We start from the raw sequence: 13,829 nt of genomic DNA on the forward strand, positions 1-13,829 counted from the left end.
TTCCCTTCTTCTCTACCATCATTTTAGTCTCTTATCTGCTGTACATTTTGGGGGTGGTGGAATGTGCTTTGGCCAAAGAAAGCTAATTAGAGCGAGCAGGTGTCCGTTGATGAGGGTGGGTAATTGTGCTTAGGAAAGGGCACTGTCCAGCTCTCTTGCAGCACTGACTGCAAACAGCTAAATAGATTGTAAAACAATATGGGGCTCTGATGATCTGGTGTCAGCAGGAGAAATCATTCTGAAACGGTGCTTGAGCATTGCCTTACTATCTGTTCCATCTGCAGCTGTGATTTGAGGCTCCAAATTGTGCTGTTCTTGCACTTTTGTTGAGTTGTTGTTCTGTTTTCCAAGCAGAACTGAATTAGATTGGATTCTATCGTAAGAACTGCCAAAGACCAACGAAGATCTCTTTTGCATATATGGCATTGTTTAGTCTCAGAATGGCTAGCAGGCAAATATCTCTAGAGCTGCTGAAATTGTTTTAATCTCATTGTCTGGCCACTATACAAATTCAGGCAATCAGTTTTTTTCTTTTCATCAACATTTTTCATCAGAAGTTAATAGGCTGCAACAATCAGCACTTGAAATAACTTGTCAATGGATTTGCCTGACAACTGACTTCACATTATCTCTTACTTTTTTTAAACAGTTAGTTGCAGGTAAACAAGATACCTTCAAGCAGAAACGTATTATGCTTCTTGTCTAAATGGGCCGCTCTTGTCAAGAATAAAGGACAATATATACCATACTTTGAACTGATAGTCAAAAGTCTGACTCGCAAGACTAGTGGGCATTGAACTCACCGATCAGGGCAAGGGGTGGTAGTTTTCCAACACTCTTGCCCTTATCTAGCACTCGCTCCCATTTGTAGTGGATGGGGTCAGATCCATCTGAAGACTTACAGCTGAGCTTCACATCACTGCCTGCCAGCAGCCTGCCCTCCATCCAGCATCTGGGCTTAGAGGGTTTCACTGTGAAGGAGGAAACATGAATGTTAGTTAATGTTAAAGACCTCATGAAAACACAAATACAGTTTTGTGGCTTTTAGTTTAGGTCTATTAGCTGTGAGGTGAACATATGTCACTGTAATTCTAAGAGTTGACGAAATTCACTGAATTTGAAATTTACAGACTATCTCTTTTGGAAAAAAGACCAGAAAAAAATGTATGACTCATCTTGCACTCAAATAAAATTGATGACTCATCTCGTCCAATAAAATTCTCTAGAGGCAGAGCTGTAGATTTCAGCATTATGTATGACAGTACACACAGGCTGTGTGGAATAAACCCCACATATATTAATGAGGTTTGGATCCAGTAGTCTAGGCCATATGCAAGCATATGCCATATGCCCACCTATCTTTCTTGGGATTTTGCAAATGCCCACCTAAAATAAGTGATGATATGTATGTCCACCAGAACAACGAGTAGGCTTTTGACCAATAACCTTTTCAATCTACAAACGCAATGCTGCAGCACCGTTGAGTGAATTGTGTTTTATTTGTATTTTTTTAAGTGTACAGAGATTCTCTCTATTGTGCAACTTATGGCACAGGCAAGATAGAATACTACAAAAATACTGCATGTCATTGCACCTGAGCTAGTTTTTGATGCTCTTCTCAGATGCTTGGACAACTGTGTCCCGTAATTCCATCAAATGTATTTTTGTTCTTTGTTTTGTTTTTGTTTTTTGCCTTATAATGCTGTCGTTAGTGCCTTTTTCTTGTGATATCAAATCATTTTGATTTATTTTTCCATGTAGTAAAACAATTTAACTATATCCAGAAAAGCACATTATATTCATAAATTCACAGTTTGCCAACCTCTGTTTGGATAAGATTTGTAAAAGCTGTATTTCATGCATTTTGTTTTTGCTGCTCACACTTCAAATTACTAGGGGGGTGTAACGGTTTATCATAGCATGATATATAATGGTTCAAAAGTGTGACAATACACATTGTGGAGATGGGAAAGTTTTTTAGCACCTGTCCTATACAAAACATTAGACGTCTTACTGTATGCCTCATGTACATACAAATGAAATCCCTTCAATGCACACAAGGAGCTCTAAAATATGATTGCACATTAGCAGCCACAGGTGTTGTATGATTAGTTCAACTTAAACTGCGGAAACTGGAAACAGGAGAGAGGGAGAGAGATGCTCCTTTTCAGAGCAAGGGATTGAATGTCCATTTGAAGCACAAGAGTGATCTGCTCTGACTGTGTAAGAGAAAGATTTAAGTTTACAGAGGTTTAATGATAGTTAATCTACAATATAATGCTGAGTATTATGTATAATAATGCTACGGAGGCATTATTATGTCCTTAAGTCAAATGTCATGTCTGAATAGATTTCATCAGGATATAGGGTAAGCATGCATTTCCATTTAAATCTGTATTTTTGGAAAGAATATTTAGTTGTAATCAGAGACAATATTATTTTAAAAAATAAAATGTTATTTGACATTTTGTAAAGGTGTGTAATTAGTGACAATTTGTAAGCAGCATATGTATCTAACATAATTCCATATTTTCAGTAAGCAGAATTATTAGCTAATATTTCCATTTGGTTTCATCATTGCCCTGTTCTGGGCTGATTTTTATTCCCAGTACATCTCTGATGGACCATTTAGCACTTTTAAAAACAATACTTTTGGTTACATTTTAAAGGAAAGGAACTGTTTGGCACATGTTATTAAAGTAGGCAAGAGTGGGGTAAGATGAGATGATTTTTAAATATAGCTCAGGAAAAAAATTCTCTAGATTTACTATTTATAGGTATGTGTTTGAGTAAAATTAACATTTTTGTTTTTATTCTATAAAGTACTGAATCTATTTCTCCTAAATTCCAAATAAAAATAGTGTCATTTAGAGCATATATTTACAGAAAATGACAACTGGTCAAAATAACAGACCTCGAATAATGGGATGAAAACAAGTTCATATTCATTTTTAATTTTAAACAACAGAATACTAATGTTTTAATTCAGGAAGAGTTCAGAAATCAATATTTGGTGGAATAATCCTGATTTTTCAATCACAGCTTTCATGCGTCTTGGCATGCTCTCTACCAGTCTTCCACATTGCTATTGGGTGACTTTATGCCACAAAAATTAAAGCAGCTCGGCTTTGATTGATGGCTTGTGGCAATCCATCTTCCTCTTGATCACGTTCCAGAGATTTTCAATGTTGTTCAGGTCTGGAGATTGGGCTGACCATGAAAGGCTCTTGAATCGGTGGTCCTCTATCCACACCTTAATTGACCTGGCTGTGTGGCATGGAGCAATTTCCTGATGGAAAAAACAATCCTCAGATTTGGGGAACATTGTCAGAGCAGAAGGAAGCAAGTTTTCTTCCTGGATAACCTTGATTCTTGTTTCCTTCACAAAGACAAATCTGCCAGATTCCAGCCTTGCTAAAGCATCCCCAGATTACCACCAAACCGTGAGTTCAGTATTGTAAACCAAACCGAATTGTGAGATTAATTCATTGTTACACCCCTACAAATAACAAAAAAATCAGATTTTTGCTGTCTGTCTTGGGTCATAGTGAAGTTCAGAAGTAATACATATTTTTCACAAGTTGCATCAAACTTGCAAAAACAGCAAACTGCCAATCCATATCACAAGCGGGACATTTGAGGGTTGAGGGTCAAGATTTGTTGTTCTGTGCACTGACTAGTTTGAAATCCCCTCTGAACAAATGCTGCAGATCTAAACTGACAGAGCAGCCATATCACTGCCTCAGAACAGTTATGAGCTGACCTCAGGACAGTCCCATTGACATCCTGCTTACTCCAGCATTGTTCTTAATGTTCTGGGTTCAGTTATAGAGGCCTGTCCACAGGGGCAGTCTAGGGACATAATGTCAGTTAAGAGAGACAGCATGTAGACCTCTGTGGCCCCTTTTGGCCCCTACTGACCCTGTATATAAACAAACAAACATACCAGAAGGAAATAGGAACTATTTCCAGGAAAGACGATTATGGAAAGGCAGTATTTTGCTAATCGGCTGTTATGTGTTAATAAATGAGCAAAATTCTAGCAAGGAGGCTGGATTTACATCAATCTATCCACCCCTTTCTCTTTCTCTTTCAGTCAACTATCTCTTTATCTGTGGCTAGAAAATTAATCTGCTAATAAATCAGTTTGAGAAGAAAAAAAAGAAGATATACACAGCTTCAATTTGTCTTAAATGAAGACAACTATGAACTATAAAGCAACCAAACCCAAAACGTAAGGTAGACATGAGTCAAAATAAAAAGAAACATCTTTGTTTTCAATTCTTCTCCTGGCTGAGTGCTGTGGTGTCAGAAATATTACGTATAAATAATGGTTTGGAAACACTGCGTTCTAATAATGGAAACCAGACAGAGCAAAATATCAAATCATAAGAAGCTCATCTGAAGCTCATTTTGGATGACAGTAAACTGTTTGGTAGAAGAAGAGAAATCACATAAGCTCCTAATTCTGTCTCTTCTGTTTTAAGAGATAGCGCTCAGTCAATGCTCTCTCCTCCCAACATTTCAAATGAACGTCTTCTTGCATTACCATCCAAAGTGACGCAAACTTCAGCAGAGTCTCTGGCATGCTAATTCAACAAATCATATTTCTAGATTAGGTCAATGATGGAGAAATTGTATAATTTGCATGATCATCAAATTGAATCACTATGAAGCAGGCTGATGGAGGAAATGGTTGCGAGCTGATTCATGGAAGTTTGGACATGCAGCCTTACCCAGCACAATAAGGTTGACTTGGCTCCAGTGGTATTTGCCTCCAGTCTTGACCTTGCAGTGGTACTCTCCAGAGTCAGTCAGCTGCAAATCACTGATCAGGAGAGAGGCGTCTCCGTTCAGGTAGTCGCCCGCAAAGGATAGGCGACTGGCATGGTTGTCGTTAGTGTATACCTCATTGTTGAAGAATGTGATAATCTGAAATGTAATAAAGAGAGAGAGAGTTTTTTAAATAAATAGGATACAATTGGGCTAAAGGCACACCTGAAGGAAAATGTGCTTTTGTTTCTGGTCACAAAGTGTTTCAACATTGAAAAAATGTATGTATTTTTATTGAATACTGATGGATAGGGGTGTAAATATTTGCTCAGATGAAGATTCGTTTCGATTAATATTATTTACCTTACGATTACGATGCATCATGAAATCTGAAATTTGGCCACAATTCGATTAGATTATATTGGAACGATTCTTGCTATTTTCCAAAATATGATGGAAGCATAAATGTACAACATAGTGAGAATACTCAGACATCAGGTTTTACATTCAAAGCACATTTATTTTCAAGTGCTCTGGGTTTTAACCAAAGTAGAACCAGAATAACAATGTTTGAATTGAAGATCCACTGTTGAACTCTAAAACAAAAATACAATGCAAAATAAAATGATTTCACTTCAGATATTAATGCTTTATAATATGAGCACATAAAGTTCTTTGTACTTGCCATACAGTGTCAAACAAAAGCAAAGTGCAAAGGTGACAATACACCAGTAAATACGAAAAATACAATTATGAAAATACCCACAGTGCTGCCAGTGAGAACAACATTCAGAAACTCACAATAGCAAAAGTACATAAACAGTAACAGGTCTTTCCAACTTCTTAAAATGTGGCTTATCATTTGGAACCAGATCAAAGGAGTTGTCAATCAAATCTAAGTGTCAACACAATGCCTTGGTTTCTCTCCCAGGTTTGATTTCAGAAAAACTAAGTGATAAACGTGCTCTGGAGTGTGAGTACTTCTTTGTGCATTAACAATGTCTCCAGCAATACTGAAGACAAGTTCTGCTGGCACACTAGTACCTGGTATACACAAGTAGCTTTTTGCTAAATTGGAGAGCAAGTGGAAATCAAATTCATGTCGTTTCCACCTTTTTAAAGTCACAATTAAACAGGAGAGAATGATACTTGATACTTTTTGAACTCTTCAATAGCAATGTCTCTGACAGTCTAGGAGGTTAATTGGAAGATCTCATCACCAAATAGGTCATCTATTTATTTCTTGGAACAGGAGCATCATCTTGTTCTGGCTCTTTGAAAATACAACTACAATGATTGTGACTTTGAATTATGCTATGAACAGGATAAATGATAAAACAAAAAAACATAATAATAATAAATTGTTTAGTATTAAAACATGTTTTTCCAATTTTTGCAACTAGAAAACCACACTCCCATTAAAAAAATTTAATAAACTGAATACTAAACTGCCTGGTCACTTTGTGGCACCTGTGGAGTGGGTGGAGTGGGCACAGGCTTCAGCAGATGTGGAGTGGGCACAGGCTTCAGCAGTTATCTAATATATAATTTTATTGAATATGAAATATATTTAAATACAAGTTTATTAAGATTATTTATTAAGATCTTTATCTCTATCTATATCTCTGACATGCCTACATAAATTAACAATTTATTACAGTTAAATGGTAGCATCTACTACTATTCTAGATGTTACAATCTCATAGGTCAAGGTCCTCTCTTCTTGACTCAAAAAGGGCAACTTCTTAAAGCGAGGTTCAAGGTCTGAAGCAACACAGAGTGCATCCTTTACACTGTCATAGCGGTCCTTTTAGGTCTTTTACTATTATTATCTCGGGAGAGATAATAATAGTAAAAGACTTGCCGATGAAGTCTCCTCTCATTGGCAAGTCTCCGATGAGAGGAGACTTGCCATGCTCGTTAACTCCCAGTTGCTTTAATAATTTGGAATGAAGTGGTCCAATTAGGGAGAGTGTGGGTTGTTTGTCTTCGTAAATTACAGTTTTTACAGTTTTCACCGATCCTAGGAGATTTACAATGTCCTCAATTGTTGATAATTCACTGTCAGAGAGAGTGGACAAGTCTGCTCTTCTGACCTGCATGTCCATCAATGAAGCATACACTGTTGTCTGTTGCTCTAGAACCTTTGCAACATTTCATATGAACTATTCCACCTTGTGATAACGTCTGCTATTAGTTTGTGCTGTGGGATGGCAAGCATTTTCTGCTTCACATTTAAAATGAAAAAATGAAACAATTCTGCTCAATTTGCCAAGCAGATGTTGGGCCCCGTTAAAGCTTTCTGGGTGGCACGTTTTAAAGTGTGGGAGAAACACCTTACATGTGGTTGGGGGGGTTGGTCCTGCAGCTGCTGCTGCCACTGTCATGTTTATGGGAGAAAATAAAATCAAAATGGTCTTTTACCCAGGGGGTCTTTCGCCCTGTTGAACCCTACTGTATGATTAAATCAATTGGTTATCTGGTCATATAGACCTTATTATTAATTTTACAATTTGATGTGGAAAAAAACAAGGCTGAGAGGTATATACTGTAACTGTAATCACACTCTTTAATACTACTATAAGGTTCTAAGTGTAATGCTATAGGTATGTTTTAATTGTTCTCTTTACTATTTACCTCACACTAGTAGTTGTTGTAAAGGCCCTATACAACAAGAGAGTCACACAATAATATTTCTTATTCAAGAGGCTCTACCTGTTCTGCCAACTTCCAGTGGAAAAGATGCTAAATGGCTGTCACACACAAGCACAGCTGCCAACACACACGTTCACACACAGTTTAACTGTGACAGCCTCCTATACGCCTGGAGTAAAGAACTAAACACTAATGCCACTACACATCAACAGCACTGAAGTTGGGTCCACCTGTTGGTGCTGTCTGAAATGACTGTTCCTAAATTGCAGCTCCAACAGGTGGGCCCAACTGCAGGTCTGTTGATGTGTAGTGGCATTAGTGTTTAGTTCCTTAATCCAGGCGTAACCTGTGATGTCAAATGTACACTCACAGAGCACTTTATTAGGCACACTATGGCACTATGGTCCTAATAATGTGCCCGGCATGGTCTTCTTCTGTTGTAGCTTAAGGTTCGACGTGTTGTGCATTCTGAGATGCTATTCTGCTGACTAAATTGTACAGAGTAGTTATCTGAGTTACCGTAGACTTTGTCAGTTTGAACAAGTCTGGCCATTCTCCATTGACCTCTCTCATCAAAAAGGCATTTCTAATTGCAGAACAGCTGCTCAATGGATGTTTTTTTTTTCTGGCACCATTCTGAGTAAACTCTAGAGACTGTTGTGCATGAAAATCCCAGGAGATCAGCAGTTATAGAAATAATCAAACCAGCCCGTCTGGCACCTACAATCATGCCATGGTCAAAATAACTGAGCTCAAAAATGCTCCCCATTCTGATGGTTGATGTGAACATTAACTGAAGCTCCTGACCAATATCTTCTTGATTTGATGCATTGCATTGCTGCCACATGTCTGGCTGATGAGATAATTGCATGAGTATGTGTAAAGGTGTTTCTAATAATGTGCTCTGTGAATATTTCAGCCTGATCTCACAATGAAATCGGAAAGAGTAGATCGACTTTTCTTTCGTTACAATCGGTATACGTTGACCGAAATTTTGAAACATTGTCTCCCACGCCACTGATGCAATGTGCTGCCATTCGCACCAGGTGGAAATGTAAACACGTTGAAACCACTACAAACATGTCTGATAAGAATGCTGCATGACAGCGCGTCGACATACAGTCACTGATCCTAGGGTACCGAAACTATCAGAAACATCATGCTAACTTCACGTGTGATCATGTTGGTATATTTGGTAGAAGAGAGGATAAATAGTGAAGTTATGACATCTGCCAGTAGGGGTTAATGGGGCCATGTTAATCAGCCAAACTTGAACCTCTGGCATTTACCATACAATTCTCGTGTAAAGAGCCCCTTAGAGTCTACAACACGTTGCTAAACAAGCTGTGGCTAAATGTTGACAAGCTTGCTTGCTTCCAGTTACGCAGTCTGTACAGCAAAACAAAAGAATGACTTATTCATTATGCTAGGGGCAGGATTTTATTCCTAATAATATATTCAGACTTTTTATTTTAATTAATTTTGCCTCAAATGTTATCTTTCTGTTAAATACTGTATGTGATGGGCAACCCGACCCTGAGGTAACACAGACTCTCTTTTTAGGTCTTTCTTTACCAAGTCTTTCTTCTGAAATTAAATCTTAACTGAATATGACAAGATCTGCATTGACATTCAAACAAAAGAGGGATCTCTGTCCTCTATAAAGGAGAATACAAAGCCTTATCGCAATCAGATAATTAATTTAATCTGAATGTATAACGCAGCAACTGACACATATCAACTTTTCCCTGATGAATTATTGTGCACTGCTACATATGGATTATCTAGAATTGAAGCTGTGTATAAACAATATTAGTTTCACAATGGAAGATTTTTACTTGAGTCAGATAAGACAATGCTCTTATCTGGTTGTGTTGTCAGAGAGAGAGAGAGAGAGAGAGAGAGAGAGAGAGAGAGAGGGTATCTATTAGCTGTACTGATAGACATTTAGAAGACAAGTGTGCATATTTCAGAAAGTGAGAGGTGTAGAAAAAGCTGATTTAAAGCTGTGACAGGAAGGCTGGCAGACAGGTATGCACGGAGAAGCACTGTCTTTCAAGCCTCAAACCATTGTGCTATTGTGACTGACATTTGACTTTTTATTTGCAGAGCTAGACAACAATCAAAACCAGATTTTTACAAATTTTCAACTTGTGCCCTAAATTTCAAGTCTTCAATGATTTCAGAAGACTTGGAATATAGTGCACAAATCACATGGTGTACTTTTCTTGTGCTTCTTGAAGCTTCGCAGCCTGTGGTCAGTATGAACTGTTGTATGAAATGAAGCTTTGTAAATATTCTACCAAACTTTCCTTTTGTGTTCCACTAAACAAATAACAGCATACGGATTTGGATGACATGAGTTTGGGTATATACAGTGGGTAAGCAACCAGATTGAGCCTTACTGCTGAAAACTACCTTTTAAATTATATTCTTTAAAGATACAGTGGTTGGTTTCAAGTTCCTTGAAAGTTAGACATGGACTCTCATGGCACTCGCATTAACTGATACAGTTTTTTCCTGCTAATCACTGGTTCGAGACCAGCTTTACTTATCTTACTGTCTGTTTGGAGTAAACTACATCAAGCAGATTCACAAAAATCCATTTTAATCTGTGGCTGCTACTGACACTCTGTCCTGTACGATCATTGTTGGTAATTTGTTCATATCCTATATCATTTTTTTTACATGGTATTTAACTTGTATTTGTCGCCACGATTGTGTTTTAAAGATAAAATCATTGGTGAAACAGTTCATTATTTCAGGCAACAATTCAGGCAAGCGCTCATTATTACAAGATAACGTTTTTTATTCAACTTAATTATATTATACAGTGGCCTACAATTAGGTGAGCAGGTTTGGGGAGTAACGAAATACCTGTAACGGGAATACGTATTTAAAATGCAAAATATAAGTAACTGTATTCCACTACAGTTACAATTTAAACAGTTGGTAATAATAATACTGTTACATTCAAAAATGATTTTGATTACTGAAGAGATTACTTTGCATTTTATTGTCATTTGTTTCATTTAATATTTTGTCCCCTCAGATGGAAAACATTTATACATATAAATGACTCGATCCAAAGTGCATTTGAACAGTTGTGAAACACATTCTTATAATGTGTTACATTCATACGAGCAGAAGTTTGAAGTAAGTTTGAGCAGAAGAAATATAAATAAACCTTGTGTAAATTGTCAGCTTTACACTGAGCTAAAATGCTATTTCTAGCAATTTTACATGCACATGTTACCAGGCACGATCATATTTTTTTATCAAGAAAATTCACGTAAGATCATAATTACATTTTTCTAGTAAGACATTTGATATTAGGGCAAAAACATATTCTTGATAATAATTTTTGTATTGTTTTCCTGTAAAAATATAAAAAAATTATTAAAACAAGATACATTTGATTGATCTTGTTTTAGAAACAACACGATATTTAGAGATATTTAGGTTTTTCAAAGAATGAATTTTTAACGTGTATTTTGTCTCACTGTTCTGGCAGAGTTTTTATAGCCAAAACAAGTGAAAAAAATCTACAATTGCTGAAGAAGTAATCCAAAGTATTTAGAATATGTTACTGACCTTGAGTAATCTAACAGAATACATTACAAATTACACTTGACAGCATGTATTCTGTAATCTGTAGTGGAATACATTTCAAAAGTAACCCTCCCAATGCTGAGTGTGAGTGTAGTTCACAACAGTTTGAAACATTATTGTATGGGGTTCCATCTAAGTCAATCTCTAGTGTTACGGTTTAACCGGGTCTGAGTTCTGAATAAACTTACTACATAACGTTGGCATCCTTGTACATATGAATATAAGTGGTTTAATTAGCTTGAACGGCAGAATGACGCAAAACAAAACAAAAAACTTAGAGGCAGGAGATTCAATCTGGTTCAAAAACAATATTGTCAGCACAAATATACATAGGTTTATAAGATTGAGCTATTAGGCGGCGAAGACAGTAACAAGCACATTTATGTTCAAATGAGGTTTCTTTATTCAGTGTATTCTGCTCCCATAAATATGGATTCTGTTCACTTTTTCTTTTGTTTTTATTGCTGGGAGAATATAACATAGTATGACACAATGGTATACATATAAATAATTTATTCACTTTTGATAATCCGGTTTAAAAACAAAAATATGGTATAGCATATCAGCATATTAAAAGAAAGCACAGGTTTATAGCCTTAACCTTTTCATGAGTAGGGTCTAAATCAAGGATGTCAAACTAAGTTCCTATAGGGCCACAGTGCAGCAGAGTTTAGCTTCAACCCTAATTAAACACACCTGAAGTAGCTAATCAAGGTCTTCAGGAGTGCTTGAAGATTACAAGGAGGCATTTTGGAGCAGGGCAGGAACTAAACTCTGCAGGGCTGTGGCCCTCCAGGAACGGAGTTTGATACCCCTGGTCTAAATTCTGCAGTGTAGTCTTCTAGAATTCGCAGAAATGTACTCTTGGCATTTTCTCAACCAACTTCTTGAGGAATCACCCTGGGATGCTTTTTAAACAGTATTGAAGGAGTTCCCATCAATGCCTGACACTTATTGGCTGCTTTTCTTTATTATTTGGTCCAAGTCATCCATTTCAAAAACTTTTTTTTGTAATGAAATAAATTAATATGTTGGCACAATTATATTTTTTTCTACAAAACAAATTTTAAACATTTAAGAATACGACTTCAGATCAAAAGGTTTTTAAGATCATGAGAAACATTTCAGTCAAGTGACCCCAAACTTTTGAACAGCAGTGTATATAAAATAAACTTATTATGTGGTTTAAAAGACTGTATGAGTAACTGTTTGAGCAGATATAAATATCAGACACTTGACCAGTACAGCCTGTGTTGGCGAGAAAGCCAATTTGAATCTAGTAACATAACTGGCTGTTGCAGAAACACATATGTGTGACACTACTCTGCAGGGCCCAGTTATTACGTATGGAAGGGTTAAAGGTTTTTGGAAGTCACAATTGTTTAAATATCTGGTCTAATGATGCTCGCTCATAACATCTGTGTATATGTATAAAAATACTTAAAAATGATAATTCTCTCTAATGAAATGTGATTTAATAAATGCAAATGTATAACTGAATGTGTGGATGTCCTTGTGAATGCTGTAGTAACGTCTTTATCATGCGTCTGCATTGCAACGTTTAGCCAGAAAATACATTTTGTGGTGTTTTTAAAGTTTGTTGTTCTTCTTCCTTCTCCTCTTTTATTATTTTTCATGATGGTTGGCAAATAAGCATCACTTGCCCTTACAACTTAATGGTCATTAAATTAGGAGAAAGTGCTCTGAGGCGTTCAGCTCTGACCTGTTGAAATTCTATGGTCATAGCGCCTCTTAGCGATTTAGAGCTGCTAATGACTCATTCATGCGGTGATCGCAAGGTAGAAAGCCTGTTCTGAATGGATACCCACTGTAATGACAGCATTTTCATTTTTGTGCGAACTATTCCTTTGTTTCGTTGAACAGAAAAGGAGATGTTAACAGAATTTCAGCCTCAGTCACTTTCATTGCAATTTTTTTTGTGGTAACTGATGCTGTCAGTTCCTTAAAATCATTCATAACATCTTCCATAGGTTTGAAATTATATGAGACTAAGTAAATGATAATAAAATATTTTTTTTTCTTCAGGTGTAATATCCCTTTAAATGTGGAAGTATGTAATTTCTTGCGACACTAGCGCCACCAAACATAATTTCAAAAATAAACATTGTATTCAAAACAGCTTTCTTAATATGGCCCCAGTCTGCCATTAGTCATAAAAAGAGATCAAATCACACCATTGATTGACCATTGATAACATTGTTGGGACTGGTCTAAGCTGGTCACTCAAAACAAACAGAGAAAATTTACCTATGACTGCTTACTTAAAGGTGTCTCTGTATAAATAAGCTGTGACAGGAGAACGTATTTTATCACAGAAAAAGTTACATACTGTACTTCAACTTTATTAATTTCAAAAGAGTTCTCTAAAACAAGCCTCTATTGTAAGATACCCAAATTATCATTGCCTGGCAAAGTGTTAATAAGTCATTTGACTAGGACTTTGAAACAGACATTTCTGATTCGGAGGGCAATGAAATCAAGCACAAACTAAAAATGCTGAAATCACCTCACATTCCCCAACTCAAACTCAAAACTCAATACCTATTGAGTAAGGTATAATTTTTGGATTATGTCATTGTGGCAGGGCGGCGGGCAGGGCCGGGTCATGGTGCTACCCTAATCAGGATAATTAGCCCTCAAGACGGATAGGGGCCGACCGAAGATGGCAGTGTGACATACAGAGAGAGATTTATGGACAGTTGTCCGACACCTTTGTGTGTTTGTCTTTTTGTTTAGTTCTACATTAAAATATTATTTATATTATCAAG

General features: G+C 36.7%; 1 protein-coding gene across 1 annotated transcript in view; it reads right to left on the bottom strand.

Annotated features, from left to right (window-relative positions):
• The window catches only part of LOC127661835 (CXADR-like membrane protein), a 106,573-nt gene that overhangs the window by 10,863 nt on the left and 81,881 nt on the right, over positions 1-13,829 (bottom strand). The window contains exons 3-4 of the mRNA XM_052152758.1: positions 4,737-4,932; positions 804-971 (exon numbers count right to left, since the gene is read on the bottom strand). Of these exons, the coding sequence (XP_052008718.1) occupies positions 804-971; positions 4,737-4,932 (364 nt within the window). The remainder of the gene's footprint in view (positions 1-803; positions 972-4,736; positions 4,933-13,829) is intronic.

The sequence above is a fragment of the Xyrauchen texanus genome, chromosome 21, assembly GCF_025860055.1.
Source record: "Xyrauchen texanus isolate HMW12.3.18 chromosome 21, RBS_HiC_50CHRs, whole genome shotgun sequence".
In the NCBI taxonomy this organism is placed as follows: domain Eukaryota; kingdom Metazoa; phylum Chordata; class Actinopteri; order Cypriniformes; family Catostomidae; genus Xyrauchen; species Xyrauchen texanus.